Raw genomic sequence first — 13,854 nt, forward strand, 5'->3', positions numbered from 1 at the left:
AGTCCTAACATGGCTTGGGTGGAACAACTGAGAAACAGCATAGACTTTTTTCTTTTTAACACTTCAAAATATTCAGAAATTAGCCTCACAGCCTTGTTGAGTTTTCAGGTTACATTGATAAAGAACATTGATAAGATCTTCTGTTGCCTTCCTCTGGTATGTCAGTTAACATCCTTCCCCAAAATGTTCCTCTCAACGTGCTGGCTACAAATTTTCCCCATCTGGTACACAGAAGGATTTAGTAACACTTAGGCAAGTAATAAACGGTAAGAACTTCAAAACTAGCAAAGGCATATGCCAAGCACACATGACCCAACACTTACACTGCCAGAAAGACAATAAACTGGCTAGAGTTTCAGCCAAGTTCCAGAGGCAAAGAATGCACTAATGGAAAGGGTAAGGCAACCAAGTAGTGTCTGAACTGATGAACCATTTTTGTCTAAACCTCATTTCAACACCTTGCTTCCAATATACAAGTATGCATTTGTTTTACATAATAAAGTGAAGACTTTGGAAAATGAAAACTCCTGTAAAAGTTATAAGATCAATCAGAGATGAAAGAAAATGAATACTGAATTTTTATTATAATCAATTCATGTAGCAATGATATAAACTGACCACCCCAAATGCTTTTGTGAGAATAAGTACTGAATACCTACCACTACTTAAAGAGTTGAAAGTTAACCCATTTAAATTATTCCAAGGGAAATAAGTAGACAAGATAGGAAACGAAATCCCTACTTAAAAAATAAAATCACGTCTGATAGTTAATGTTCTTTTGCTTTGTTTTAAATCAGCTGCTCACTCAATTTGGAGCTAATTTAGGGGTTTGGTAAAAATCTTTGAGTGTTTCAAATTATTTTAGGTGAAACGTGATGACAGACAATACAATTTGTTCTCTAATCTTGACAGTGTTGTTTATACTTTACTGTTTCTGTCAAAAAACCAAAAAAACCTCTAAAAAAATTCTGCCAACAAAGTGGCTGTCCACTCCCGTGGCAATCATTACAGAATCTAAAAATCTTGCAGTAGGAGATGGTTATAAATATTTTCATAGGCTGATACCCATCTTCAAAAGGGATGCAACCTCGAGTAATAGCAGATCCAAACATTTACAACTTTCAAATTTGCAATTGATAGACACATTTTGCAAGGATCTGCCCAATGTATACAAGGAACATGTGAATTAAGGCTTTTACAGGTAGATACGCAAGTCTATGGGTGTGCAATGCTGGATTTCCACAAAGCACCTCCAGCTTCCATTGTTACCTAACTTGTAAACCAGAAGATGTGCTGATATAAGTGGGTAGGACCTTCAAGGGCTAATGATTAACCAACTGGAAGGCTTGTTTCTAAACAGGTTTTGAAATAAGAGTTCGCAGTGAAACAACCGAGGGGATGCCTCACATCACTCAAAGGGGAAAAATGATTTACACCTGCTGACAGGGATGGGCTTTTACCAAAACAGAACAAAACAAAACCCAAAACAAGAAACAAAACCAGTAGTTGAGCTTCAAGATTTAGTGACCTAAAGGTTTAGAGCTACATCCAAGCCACTGGTTCTCATACTTCAGCTTGCAAAAGTCACCTAGAGGATATGTGTGATTCTAATTCAGGTGATGCAAGTGGTTCAAGCACCTTGTTTTTGAGAAACGTTGCTAATAGCAAATAGCAGCAAATAATCTTTGATTAAAAAGCCAAGATGTCCAAGAAATTACACCAATAAGGTCATTACCTACAGACAAACCCCTCAGGAGACTCCACTATAATAATGTGAAGACCAAACTTATCCCCAATTAAATTTCCTTTTCTATCTTTTTCAGCTAAAAGTTTGAAATCAATTAACATTTAAAAATAATGATTGTATCAATTCTGAGGTAAAAGGAACAGCACCTGGGATCTCAATGTTAAAAGTATAGAATTCCCTGGGAAGTCCATGCTAGATAGAAATCAAATTTCATCTGCAATAATGTTAGTTATAGTGCGAAGGGTCTTGCTTTCACTTTTGTATACTTTTGGTATACGATCTAATTTTTCCAGTTAATGTTTTAGGAGAACTCCAAAGTGAAAAGTTAATCTACACGCTCTCTTAGGTTTTCTAGACACCAACATTTTCTGGTTTACAGTGATACACAACAAAGTTATTTATTTTTTTGGATGCTGGAGACAAACATCTTTATTAAAGATACTACCAAAATTTTGGCAAACATTTCAAAACAGATTTGTAAACATAATGCTTCCCTTTTCAACTGGCAGCACTTTGAAAAGACAATACGATAAGACAACACAACTTGAATCAACATTAGTTCAAAATCTTTACATTTTGACCACATAACTTATGTTCCCACATGATAAACAAGTGATAGTTTAAATCAAAGTCAACAGATAAACTCCATGAAATGAAAGTTTGTGCTGTTTGATGAATCACAGTATGTTATGGTTAAATATATCTGTTCTTTTTTTATATTCCTGGCACCCAGGATGGAAAAAAAAAAAATCTTTAAATATACATTTCATGTAGGTAATAGCTTCTTTGCATATCTCTCTTCAAAAAATACTTTATAGCAGTATATAAATAGGTTACCTACATGTTTAATTTTATAATTTTGCCCCAAAACTATAGATCTGTTTCATTTTTGTAACATATCGATTTTGCCCAACATTAATAAAGCTGACGAACTGTTGAAATGGAAATGCTTTTGTCTTCCACAATAGAAGTAGCAATTTGACAGAAAAAACAAAACAAAAAAACCCTACAGTAACACTCGTCAGTTGTTTAACCTGAGCGTTTGGCCTACGAAGAGTAGCAGCTTATTTGTTTTTCCTTCATGCATGCTAACATCCATACAACCTCTGCACACATACAGTTCGAGCACACGCTTTCAGACGCTGGTAGGCCACAGTGTGCTTCCCATTGCTCTAATCAAGTGGGAAGCAGTGTAGCTAATGATTAACCACACTATGTACACAACTAGCAAACACCTTAAGGCAACCATTGCAATGGGGGGTTAACTTGCAGGGTGATTTTACTGTTCTAGATCAAGTGAGTCTGTATATACATATGTGTCGGTATACTTATATCCCTACACATACTCATACACCTTTCTATTTCTTAACCCTCCAAAACAATGTTTTAATTTTTTTTTTTTTGTATTTTGTGCAAATTTCTAAATATTCTACCATTTAAGGCAAAGAGTTTGCATTAAGAAAGATCAGAAAATAGGCTTATGTTTATCCAAAAGCATTTCATCTTGCACATTACTGTGTTGTTTTTTTAAACACACACAACTTTAAAGTGTGGACACTGGATCCCCAATATCTAAAAAAAAAACATTTCTAATGACAAACACAAGTTTTTGAGGAGAAAATATTGATTTGACGTATAGACACTGGATCCTGAATATCTTAAAAAAAAAAAATTCTATTGACAAACATAAGTCTTGAGAGGAAAAAAAAGGACCAGAAAAAGCAGTTTCAAAAACACAGGGAAGCAAAGTAAAATTAAAAAAAAAAAAAGAATAACTCAAGTTTACTAATACTGAAACTTTCAACAAGCAAAGTTTCATCTCTTTAGAATCTTAGAGCAACTCATTTGGAATTTTAAATAAATAAGCTTAAGTTTATTCACATCTTGTGGTCCAAGCGAGTTCTAGTGCCATGACTCTGACTCTGCCTGCTGTTGGTCAAATTCACCTATTAGTCTTTTGATGTGAGCCAGCTTGTTATGAAGATACTCGCATCTGTACTTTTCTTCATGGTAATTGGGACTAGACTGCAGATGAAAAAAACAGTGAGGAATTAGGCTGCAGGATTATAACACTTCCCAACTACAGGTCAGAAAACCAACAGTGATGATACCTACCTGCTTGATCTTCTGATATTCCTGTAAGACTTCTTCATGAACATTCTATAAAATTAAAAATTAGAAATCAGAAAAGAAAGAGTTATTACTATTTGGGGGGGGGCCAGTAAATATAGCTAACACATTTGGCAAGGGTGTGGGAAATATTGGTGGTGGGAATGTAAACTGGTACAGTTTAATGGAAGCCAGTTTGACAAAAGCTATCAAAATACCAAATGCAAAATTGACTCAGCAATTCTATTTATTCTACAGATAAATGAGTAAAAATGACCCCATGTACAAGGTTACTCACTGTAGCACTGTAAAAGCAAAAGAGAGTAAACAAAATCTAAATATCCATCAATCCATACAAAGGAATACTAAGCAGCCATTAAGGTGTGGGGAAGAGCTTTATATGCTGATATAAAAAAATTTCTGAGATGCATTGTTTTTCAGTGAAAAAAAGCAAAGCACAGACCAGTGTGTACAGTTTGACTCCATTTGTTTAAAACTAGGAAATAGAATACTATTATAATCCAAGAATTTCATTGCTTCTAAAAATCCATATTTTCCCACTTTAATGAATTAGGATAAACAATGGTATATCACAGTTTAACTCCCGGAAAATAAGATAATGGTGTATCTTACACTGGTGCATCTTAGAACTGAATCTTAGATTCAATTAAATATGGTACATATGTCAATACGCCTATTAGAAAATATATGATGTTTAATTGGTGTGTGTGTGTATACATATATATGTATACACACACACACACAGTGAAACTTTTGAAAGCTAGAATGCAATAGGCTGCCTTGGTTTTCTGGATCCCCAAGTTTTCTGCCTTTGGCAGGGTGCAGTCACCAATTTTTCACTGCTCTCTAGCTGGAAATATTTGAGTTGTCCTTCTCTGACAGGTTTCCGCCTTACACAGGTTCTGGCTTTTGCAGGTTTTACTGTATATATACTCATCTGAAAAGAATACACTGGTAACTAGTAATAATGACTGGCTGCAGAGAGGGAAAATGGGTGGCTAGGGGAAAATAGCTAACCCTTAGGTACCAGGTACCAGGCCCGGTTCTAAGCATTTTACAGAAGTTTACATTTATTCTGAACAACAATTCTACGACCGCCCCATTTTATGGATGGGGGATGTGAGGCAAAAAGGAGTTAAGTAACTTGCCCAAGATCACACAAGTATTAAATGGCAGAGCCTGGGAATCAAGCCCAGGCAGACTGGCTCCAGAGTCTGCTCTTAACCACTAAGTAATCCTTGGAATTACATTGTAGTTTAAATATAATCATGTGCACTGCTAAACAACTGTATAGAAAAAAGTCAACACCAAACTACCATATAGCCGACCTCTTGAACCGCCAAACACCAATTCCTCTGCAAAGTCTGTCTATAACTCTAGACAGCTTGTTTAAAAGATTAAATCCTACTACTTTAACACACGATTTCTTCCATTTGCTTTAGCTATTCTACGTTCAAGAGCAAATTTCTTCTGACACCCATTTTGGTCTTTTTTTCTTTTCCAATCGACTTGATGGCACCTAACAACAACACTATAAAACATAATGAATCTCTGGGGCACAGATGCTCTCAAGCTGTTTCTCCCATTGTGGAAAAATCCATCCATTCTCTACCATAGAACCTTGTCAGAATGATGTAGTGGGCTGTGGTAGTAGCACCATCAATGGCTGCAAAAGATAACAAAATTACATGGCCTTAAACTACGAGGAAACCCTGGTGGCGTAGTGGTTAAGTGCTACAGCTGCTAACCAAAAGGTCGGCAGTTTGAATACGCCAGGCGCTCCCTGGAAACTCTACAGGGCACTTCTACTCTGTCCTATAGGGACGCTATAAGTCGGAATCGACTCAACGGCACTGGGTTTATTTATTTATTTATTTTTGGATAAACTACAAGCCAAAAACTAGTCAGGAGAAAAGCCAGGCATCTAGCCCTCTCTGTAGCAATATTGCCATTCAAATCGGGGACTGAAACCAGATTAAGACTGCTATCAGTCTCTGGAACAGCTGGAAGGACCAAGCTCCTTTTCACTTAAAATCCAAGCCTCTGTAGTATTAAGTCCTCTTTATATCCTACCCCCAGGTCTTCTGTATTCTATGCCAGACTGAAATTGCACAGCTTGCTGGGGACAGTACCTGAACTAGGAGCTGCAATATGAGTTGAGTTGGCAGAGGAATTAAATATTTTGGCAACTCCCATGACAGAATTTTTTTTTCCCTCAGTTTAGTTGTGTTTGGTATTTTTCTCAAAACACTGTATATTATGCTATAGTGGCACAAATTATTGTCATATTTTAGCTTTTTCCACTGACAGAAATATAGGTTCACTGTATTTGTTTATTCTCAAGAACTATTTAAAATACTTAGTTTCCTAACTAATTTTAAATTAAAGCCCAAACTAGCAGAGAGGCTGGTCTGAGAAAGGATTGCTCTAAAGGTGGCACTGGGATGGCTGGGGATGGGCGGGGTAGGGAAAGGAAGAAGACAGAATATGAAAGTTAGATGATCTAGGAACAAATGGATTTACCTGATACTCTTTTGAGCCCGGGGAAAGGCGCTTTCGTTGCGCATCCAGTTTGATAAATCTTCTAGCCACAGTCTCCATCCTGGCGTGCAAGGCCCTGTACTCATCATACTCAGCATTGAAGTCATCCTTATAATTCTGGCGTTGCTCATAGGAGACAATAGCAATATATTTTCTATTGGGAAAGATTTAAAAAAGAAAAATGAAGAGTAAGCTACAGAATAAGCATGACTGCATAAGTCAGAGATTTAAACCAAATATTTAGAAACAATACCCATGCATTTATCACCAGTATTTAATGCTTCTCTGCCACTGGTGTGCTGCCATGTTACTCCTGAAAAAGTACTACTTCAGAGACCTTCCACGTGAAATTACCACACAGGAGAGCCTGAGATCTTCAATGAAGGAGTGTAAATGTGAAAAAGGCATGGTGGTCATGGAATTAAAGTGCATCTATGCAAAAAGAAAATAACACTTACATAGATCTAGCCTATTAAATCTTCCTCTATCCGAAATAATTCACTACCACACTAATAGCAGAGGCCAGGCCGTCTGTGACCTCACATCGAGACAGAAGGACTTGATGGTGTTGCGAAACCAGGAAAATGTCACGCAGTCACTAAGTGCTGAAGGCAAACTGTCTTTGGACCTGCTGCTCTACGAGAAAGTCTGTCCTTCGGACTTTCAGACTGCTGCTAGCAGGAGTTTCCGACGAGGTGCCTCAGGTTGGCTCCTTCTATCCCTTTCCTCACCTTTCTGACTAGACAGATATATAAGATCCAAAAGGAGAATTTTCAAAAGGAGAGTTAGAAGGAAAAAAAAAAAAAGAAAAAAAGTATATTTTTCTAGTTCTTTTCAAACACCTAAGTGTCACGTAATGGAAAGCCAGTGTTGCGATATTACGTTAATTTACTTTCTTCATAAAATGCCACAACTTGGTACTTTTTTACTTTGGGATAGGAAAATGTCTAGGAGCCTGGTGAGTGAAGTCCATCTTCCCACAGTATCAGTTTATTCAGTGGCAGGTCAATTAAAACAACATTTTAATACTGACTAACTTAATATTTGTTAGTGGATTTGGGGGCTGGGATCACATTAGTGGCCAGGTTCTTTGCGCAGTGTTTCCGTCATGGAGTGCAAAATTTCCTTGACTTTTTGAGATAAAATCAGGTACTGGGAGTTTTGGAATGCCCCCTGGGAGTACACATATATTCTTTAGTAGAAATTTTGGAGTTCAGTCCTCTCCAAAATGCTTTTATATAATCCTACCAATTTTATTTAAATTGCTCTACCGCAGACACCTAGTTAGAAGTGTGAGAAAAGTGATGCAGTGAGCAAATGTGATGTCCTCATTAATATTTTTATTCACGCTGAGTTAAACAGCAGAGAGGTTTAATTTTTTAAGTGTAATTGAGACAGCGGTAGCACAATGATTTAAAGCTGCTCTGCTGCTGTTTTAGCTATAAAAGGAACACTGCCCACCAGGAAGCAAATCAGTCCTCTCTACACACGGGCTGTCTTGACTGCACACCAGAGGGAGCCCGGGGGAAGAAAAAGCTTTTGGGAACAAGCATATATAAGCAGAATGGCTAAGCTGATCATGAAACTCAGATTTAATCTGTTATACAGAATATATTTAAGGTCGTTTTGTGGCATAAACAGTTAAATGCTTGAGGTGGGCGGTTCAAACCCACCCAGAGGTGCCTCAGTAGACAGGCCTGGCAACCTGTTTCTGAAAGAAAACAGCCTTGAAAACCCTATGGAGCTGTTGTACTTTGCACACATGGGGTCCATCATGAGTCACAATCGACTCGATGGCAACTAATAACAACATAGAATACTTATTTCACTTTCTCAAAATCACATCCAAGGTACACCCTCAGTATTTTATTTGATAATTTCCTTAGGAAAAATACCACACCGGCCAACACTTACGTTGCTATTATAGAAGGCTATTTGGTTATATTTGTATTTGAACTAAAAGCACTTCACTATTTTCAACAAAAAACTGTCATGGTTCCATAGTTGGCTCTTACTGCAGTGATAGAATAAAATTTTAAATAGTTTGGGTAATTCACAACCACAAGTAACAGAAGTATTCTTATTATGTAAAAATTAGGAGTATTGTGGCTAAGGATGAGTTATTCAGAGGCTGATCATTAAGGTTTTATAGTATACCCTTTGTGTTTTCTCCTAAAGCAATTTAAGTTTAAAATTAGGATTTTGGGTGAGTTTTTTTTTTTTTTTAAATAAAATTGGCTGTATTTATAAAAGATTTATTTTTTTAGTAAAATAAACTTTAAGTAAATTAAGGAAACATGAAGAGCAGCCAACCACATCATTTATATACTTTAGCAATTTTTAAAAGAATGAAAAACATGACAAACATATACAAATGCACTTAGGCAGATGCAGCAAGCACTCTTAGATCACTAACTTTTTTTTTTTTTTTAATATAGTTGGCAAGACACAGCAATGTTAAAATTATACCAATAAAATCAGCCTGAATCCATGGGGAAACGGTTTGAATAATTTTTAGTCTCCCCTCATGATTCTGTCAGATACAACAAGTATACACTAAAACCAGTACTACTATGAAAAAGATGAATTCAAAATCCATCACAGAAAATTAGAGCGCAGTACTAATGGTTATTATTTTCGAGGGCCCAGTTAGCAGAAGTGGATTTGTAAATGGAGAATTGCGCCTCCTCAGCAGTGGAGCCCTCAGGCACTGTCCCTCCAAGCCTGCCGGCAGAGAGACCCTTCCTGGACCAACTCAGTGGGTAGTGCTTTTTAAGGCTCCCCCACAGAACTGTAAAACCATACGCTACCTCAGATGAGAGTTGTCAGCATGGTTTCACGGGTGGCTTTTAGTTACGAGATAACCAGCATTATGGTTTCATGCTGTATCATTCCCCCAAAAATACAGCTCTCACACTGCTGTTAAGCAAAGTAACACATTTTAAGTCTAAAAATGTTCTCTACTCTGGAAATGAGCATTTCATGAGACATGAAGGGTTAAATGCTATGGTTTAACTTTGTCCAACATGACATGCTAAGAGAAAAAAAAAATGTCCAAGCAGTCCAGATTCCATTTTCTACTCGACATTCTATGTATTTTGCGTATTTGTTCATTTTCAAAGCTATCTGCAGTCAGATCTGTTTGCTCTTTCACTCTCCATTTTTCCAGGTTCTTGCAACTTAATTATTTTCTTCTTACAGAGGCCTTTGATTCTGTAAAAAAGCTAGAATTATGTGTCTAAGTTATAATTTCTGTGATAACCAGTTACAAAAATGTCCCCAGCTCAGCATTTAGCAACTTGTTGTCATAACAAGAAAAAACATTATAATCAGTACTAAAATGAAATGATCAAATTTTACTATTCTCTCCTCTTAAAATTAATTCGAAGGCAGAGCTTTATTAAAGTAAAAATCAATATATCTCTACTTTGTATTAACTGCAGAGGTTCATGCACTTTATCAGTAATAAACCCTCCTTTTCGTGGGGGATCAAGTGAATGACCATGCATTGACAGACTGTCAGCTTTGAAGAGTCGGATCCCTGAAATCTTCCATAATCAAATGCTTGGCTTGGCCACGGAACAAAGGACAGGCTTCTCTATACTTAAAGGCCAATGAACACAGCTCGGGTGGGGGTGGGGGGCCGCACAACCTGCTCATGCAGACTGGGGTGGATTTGGGACAAGCAAGCTTAATGGCAGCCTTTCAATTGCAGGGGTGGTTCCAGTACTCTATTTCTGGAACTTCTTTCCTGATTTGCAAATTATGGGAAAAGAATTTGCAAACTTTCTAAAATTAAACAGCTTTCTCCTATTGGAAAAAAAAAAAATTTTTTTTTTTTTTTTTTTTTCCTCCTATTGGCAGACATCTGAACTTACATCAAATAATCTGGGAGTTCAATTGTGGAAGAAGGCTCCGTGGAGACAGTGCATCCCTCTTTAACTCCTACAAAGAAAGAAAAAAATTAGTGTGTTCATCAAGCAGTGTGGTTATAAAATGCCTATAATTCTACAAGAGATCAGAAACATCTGGAACACTTTTCCTCAAATTCTATTCTTCCATCTCAATAAGCAACAGTGAGCAAGGAATACAATTGAACACGAACAATAGAGGCCCTATGACCAGCGCCAGCAGAACTGACGCCAGGCATTTAAAGCACCCTGGCTACTGCAGTGTCTGCACAATAAAGGAATTCCAACTTAACCCAAGGTCAATCTTCTATTCTTTCAACAACAGTTGTGGCATCTGCCCAGCAATTCAAAGACTGCAGTGGCAGATGCAGCCAGACAATGGGAGATACAAATTTTACATAAACATCTACTTTTCATGGGATTCAAACAAGGCAGATAAGACAATAAAATCAGGTAGCAGACTCCATCAGTCACTGTATTTTTACTGCTACCTTTTTCGTATGCAGACAGTGGAAATGGGTAGCAAGCTTTCCCATCAGTTTAAAGTCATTTAAGATGAGGTATTATTGAGCCCTGATTCACACTCCTCTCATCTCTAGCCCTCAGATTTTTAAAAAGTACAGAAGAATAATATGCCAATCATCCAGGACAATGCTGTGAAAGTGTATAAAACTCTCAGAGTTTCATTTGTTTGAACACACCATTTCCAGAGGGTATATTTAGATTTTCTTTTTATTGGGGTAATTTTTTTAATCAAAGTAGAGTTAAACTAATAATTCAAACTCTAAATCTGCCTGCTGTGAAAACACACATGTTGACTATAAAAGTGATTATTTGATAATTTCTCATTTTACTATTTTAAAGAATGAAGTACACTCAACAACTTAGAGACTTTGCTCAGGCTTGGGTAAAAGAACATGAGTCTGTGCCTCAAAAATTAAAACAAAAAAGGCATCAAGTACAGGTCCCCTGACTTCCACTTTGCCACAGACACCAGATAAATTCCAAACAGATGCAAGCGATGTGGGTCTGGATCTATCCCTGATTTGCTCTAATCTCAGTTGCCTTTGAAAGGTACTACATCTTCAGTGAGGGAAGGAAAGAAACTAGGTCTGCTTCTTCAGGTCTCCAACTCTGAAAACACTCTTGACTCTGCAGTAGGTCTCGACACACTGGAGCCTAGCCCTCCCAGCACTAGGCTCTGACTCGGAATTGCCATCTGAGGCTGGGCCTGTGGAGAGTGTAGGACACCCAGGAACCTGGCTTATGAACTCTGAACATGGGGTTTTACTATCTCATGCCTTTTTCCTGACCCAACAAATTCAAGTACAATAGTGTTTGATGGAGAGAATTTACATCTACCTCTCTAGCCATTGATACTGTATTATACTGATCTAAATATTTCAACAGATATGCTTTGACATGCAACATAAGTCAACAAAAAGTTGTATTATAAAGGCATAGCATTGTACTATTTCTACGACTCCTTATTTAGAAATTCAACTAAAATAAAGCAATCAAAGTTCTCATATGGTAAAAATGGTGAATTAAAGCCAAGGATTATAGGCTTTCAGTGTTATGGGCAAAATACAGAAAGAATTTTATATTGAAACTATATTTATTAAATTGACTTTCATAAAATTGTATTTTCCTAGGGAATTTTGCCTTATTTGTGTTGGGTTTAAAATGAATAGCAGCGCTAAATGATGGACTTGGATCTTCTATGTGCTGGCATGCAAGACACGGAGTTTTAGAGAACTTTTTTTTTTTAAATAAGAAAAATCTAATTTTGTGGTTAGCAAGTTTTAAAAACCAGTTGTTATTGTTGCATGTCGTCAAGTCCATTCTGACTGCTAGTGACGCTATAGGACAGAGTAGAACTGCTCTGTAGGATTTCCCAGGTTGTAATCTCTACAGGAGGAGAACACCAGGTCTTTCTTCCTAAAGACCAGTACGCCTCAGGAAAACAATATCCCTACTAAATTAGTTTTCCTTTAGAGGTAAGGCATTGTTTTAAGCTCTTCTTCGAGTCTCTAGATACTTGGCCTTTAAGCTTCCTAAATCTTGAAATGGTTAATTTTACTAATAACAACTGATATTAGCTTATTAGAACAGGACTCTCAAAATTGAAAAAAAAAAAAAAAGCTTAAGAACTATTAAGCCAATAGCCTTGCAAAAGACAAATTGCTTTTACTCTGAACAAAGATGATGTTATGGGTCTGCAAATGTAATTTTACTTTGCCTGTTTTATCAAGAATTTGACATTTCCACCGTGCTAGTATTAATTAGTATTAATTAAAGCAGGAGTGACCCTGTTTCTTTGGAAAGAAGGAAATGAATATTCTTATTGCTAACTGTGTCTGTATATATAGTTAAATCAACTTAAGGATGGAATATATTAGGTCATTTTGAGGTTGTGCAATACCACAGGAATTATGGAAAAGAGCAACAAGGTCCACTTTCTAAAAAGAAGTCTCTGAAGGATGACAGGTCCGTTTTCAAATGTCATCATCTTATTAACAAATATAGATGCTTGTTTAATGGCTGGTTAAAAACAGACTGAAAATGACTGTTTTAAAAAGCAAGAAGATATCTGCCCCAAAGCCCAATACTAAAATTAATAACTAAATGAAGATAATTTGGTAAGAATGCATTACTAATTATAAACAGCAGAATCTCAGACTCAATAGTATGTGCTTCCAGTTCATTTAACATATGCAGTTTTTTTTTTTTTTTTAATAAATGTTAAATACCTTCATTGGAATTGGGACTGGAGTTATTTAGCTTGGCAATTTCCTCTTCTCTTTTAAGGTCCTCCTCCTTTTCCTCAGTAGTCTCAGTGTCCTGCTTTTTCATTTGGTCCTTTTCCTTGTGTTTTTTAGACTTCTTTTTAGACTTCTTGTGAGACATTGAATGGTTTTCTTCCGTAGGCTTTGGACACTTTAGTAGAACTGAATCAGGGGGTAAGGTTTCCAGAGAAGTCCTAGAGGTATATTTGTCTTGCTGGTCCTCATAGATACTACCATCTTGACTAAAACTGTCAACAGGTAGATCTTGAGTCCCCCGGCCTTCTGGAGTGCTAGGGGAGTTGGAGTTAGAATTTACAGTCTGAGGAGGATTTGAGACGGGCAGGTGAGTTGAAGGCAGTGGTGGAGGGGTGGGGATGGCAGCGGCTGCAGGGGGCAGCGGGAGACCTGCAGCAGATTTTTCACTGGTGGGATTCAAATGACCATTTAATGTTGGCGGTACTCTATTCATCAGGTGAGATATTCGAGCTTTTTTATTCACTAAAGGATCAATGAAATCTGAATCCAAAAGCCGTTTCTAGAAAAGAGAAAAAGAAAAAAATAAGCTGGTTTGTAAAAAAAAAAAAATTCAATATACTCAATACACATGTGACTGGTTACCATATGAACAACTGAGTAAACATTCTTATATTTAAATCTGTTACCAGGGTATGTTGACCCTTCTCTAAGCTTAAGTTAAAAAAAAAAAGTGAAATAAAAGAAATTTTCATGTCTAACA

The 13,854-nt window shown here is 36.9% G+C and overlaps 1 protein-coding gene across 2 annotated transcripts in view; it reads right to left on the minus strand.

Moving 5' to 3' along the window:
- Positions 1-560: 560 nt before the first annotated feature.
- ELL2 (elongation factor for RNA polymerase II 2) overlaps positions 561-13,854 on the minus strand; it is a 79,920-nt gene continuing 66,626 nt past the window's right edge. For both annotated transcript variants that reach the window (XM_064274239.1, XM_064274238.1), the window contains 5 exons: positions 13,083-13,653; positions 10,297-10,363; positions 6,401-6,572; positions 3,863-3,907; positions 561-3,772 (listed from right to left, as the gene is read on the minus strand). In XM_064274239.1, the coding sequence (XP_064130309.1) occupies positions 3,650-3,772; positions 3,863-3,907; positions 6,401-6,572; positions 10,297-10,363; positions 13,083-13,653 (978 nt within the window). In that variant the 3' untranslated portion in view covers positions 561-3,649. The remainder of the gene's footprint in view (positions 3,773-3,862; positions 3,908-6,400; positions 6,573-10,296; positions 10,364-13,082; positions 13,654-13,854) is intronic.

This window comes from Loxodonta africana, chromosome 2 (assembly GCF_030014295.1).
Source record: "Loxodonta africana isolate mLoxAfr1 chromosome 2, mLoxAfr1.hap2, whole genome shotgun sequence".
Lineage (NCBI taxonomy): Eukaryota > Metazoa > Chordata > Mammalia > Proboscidea > Elephantidae > Loxodonta > Loxodonta africana.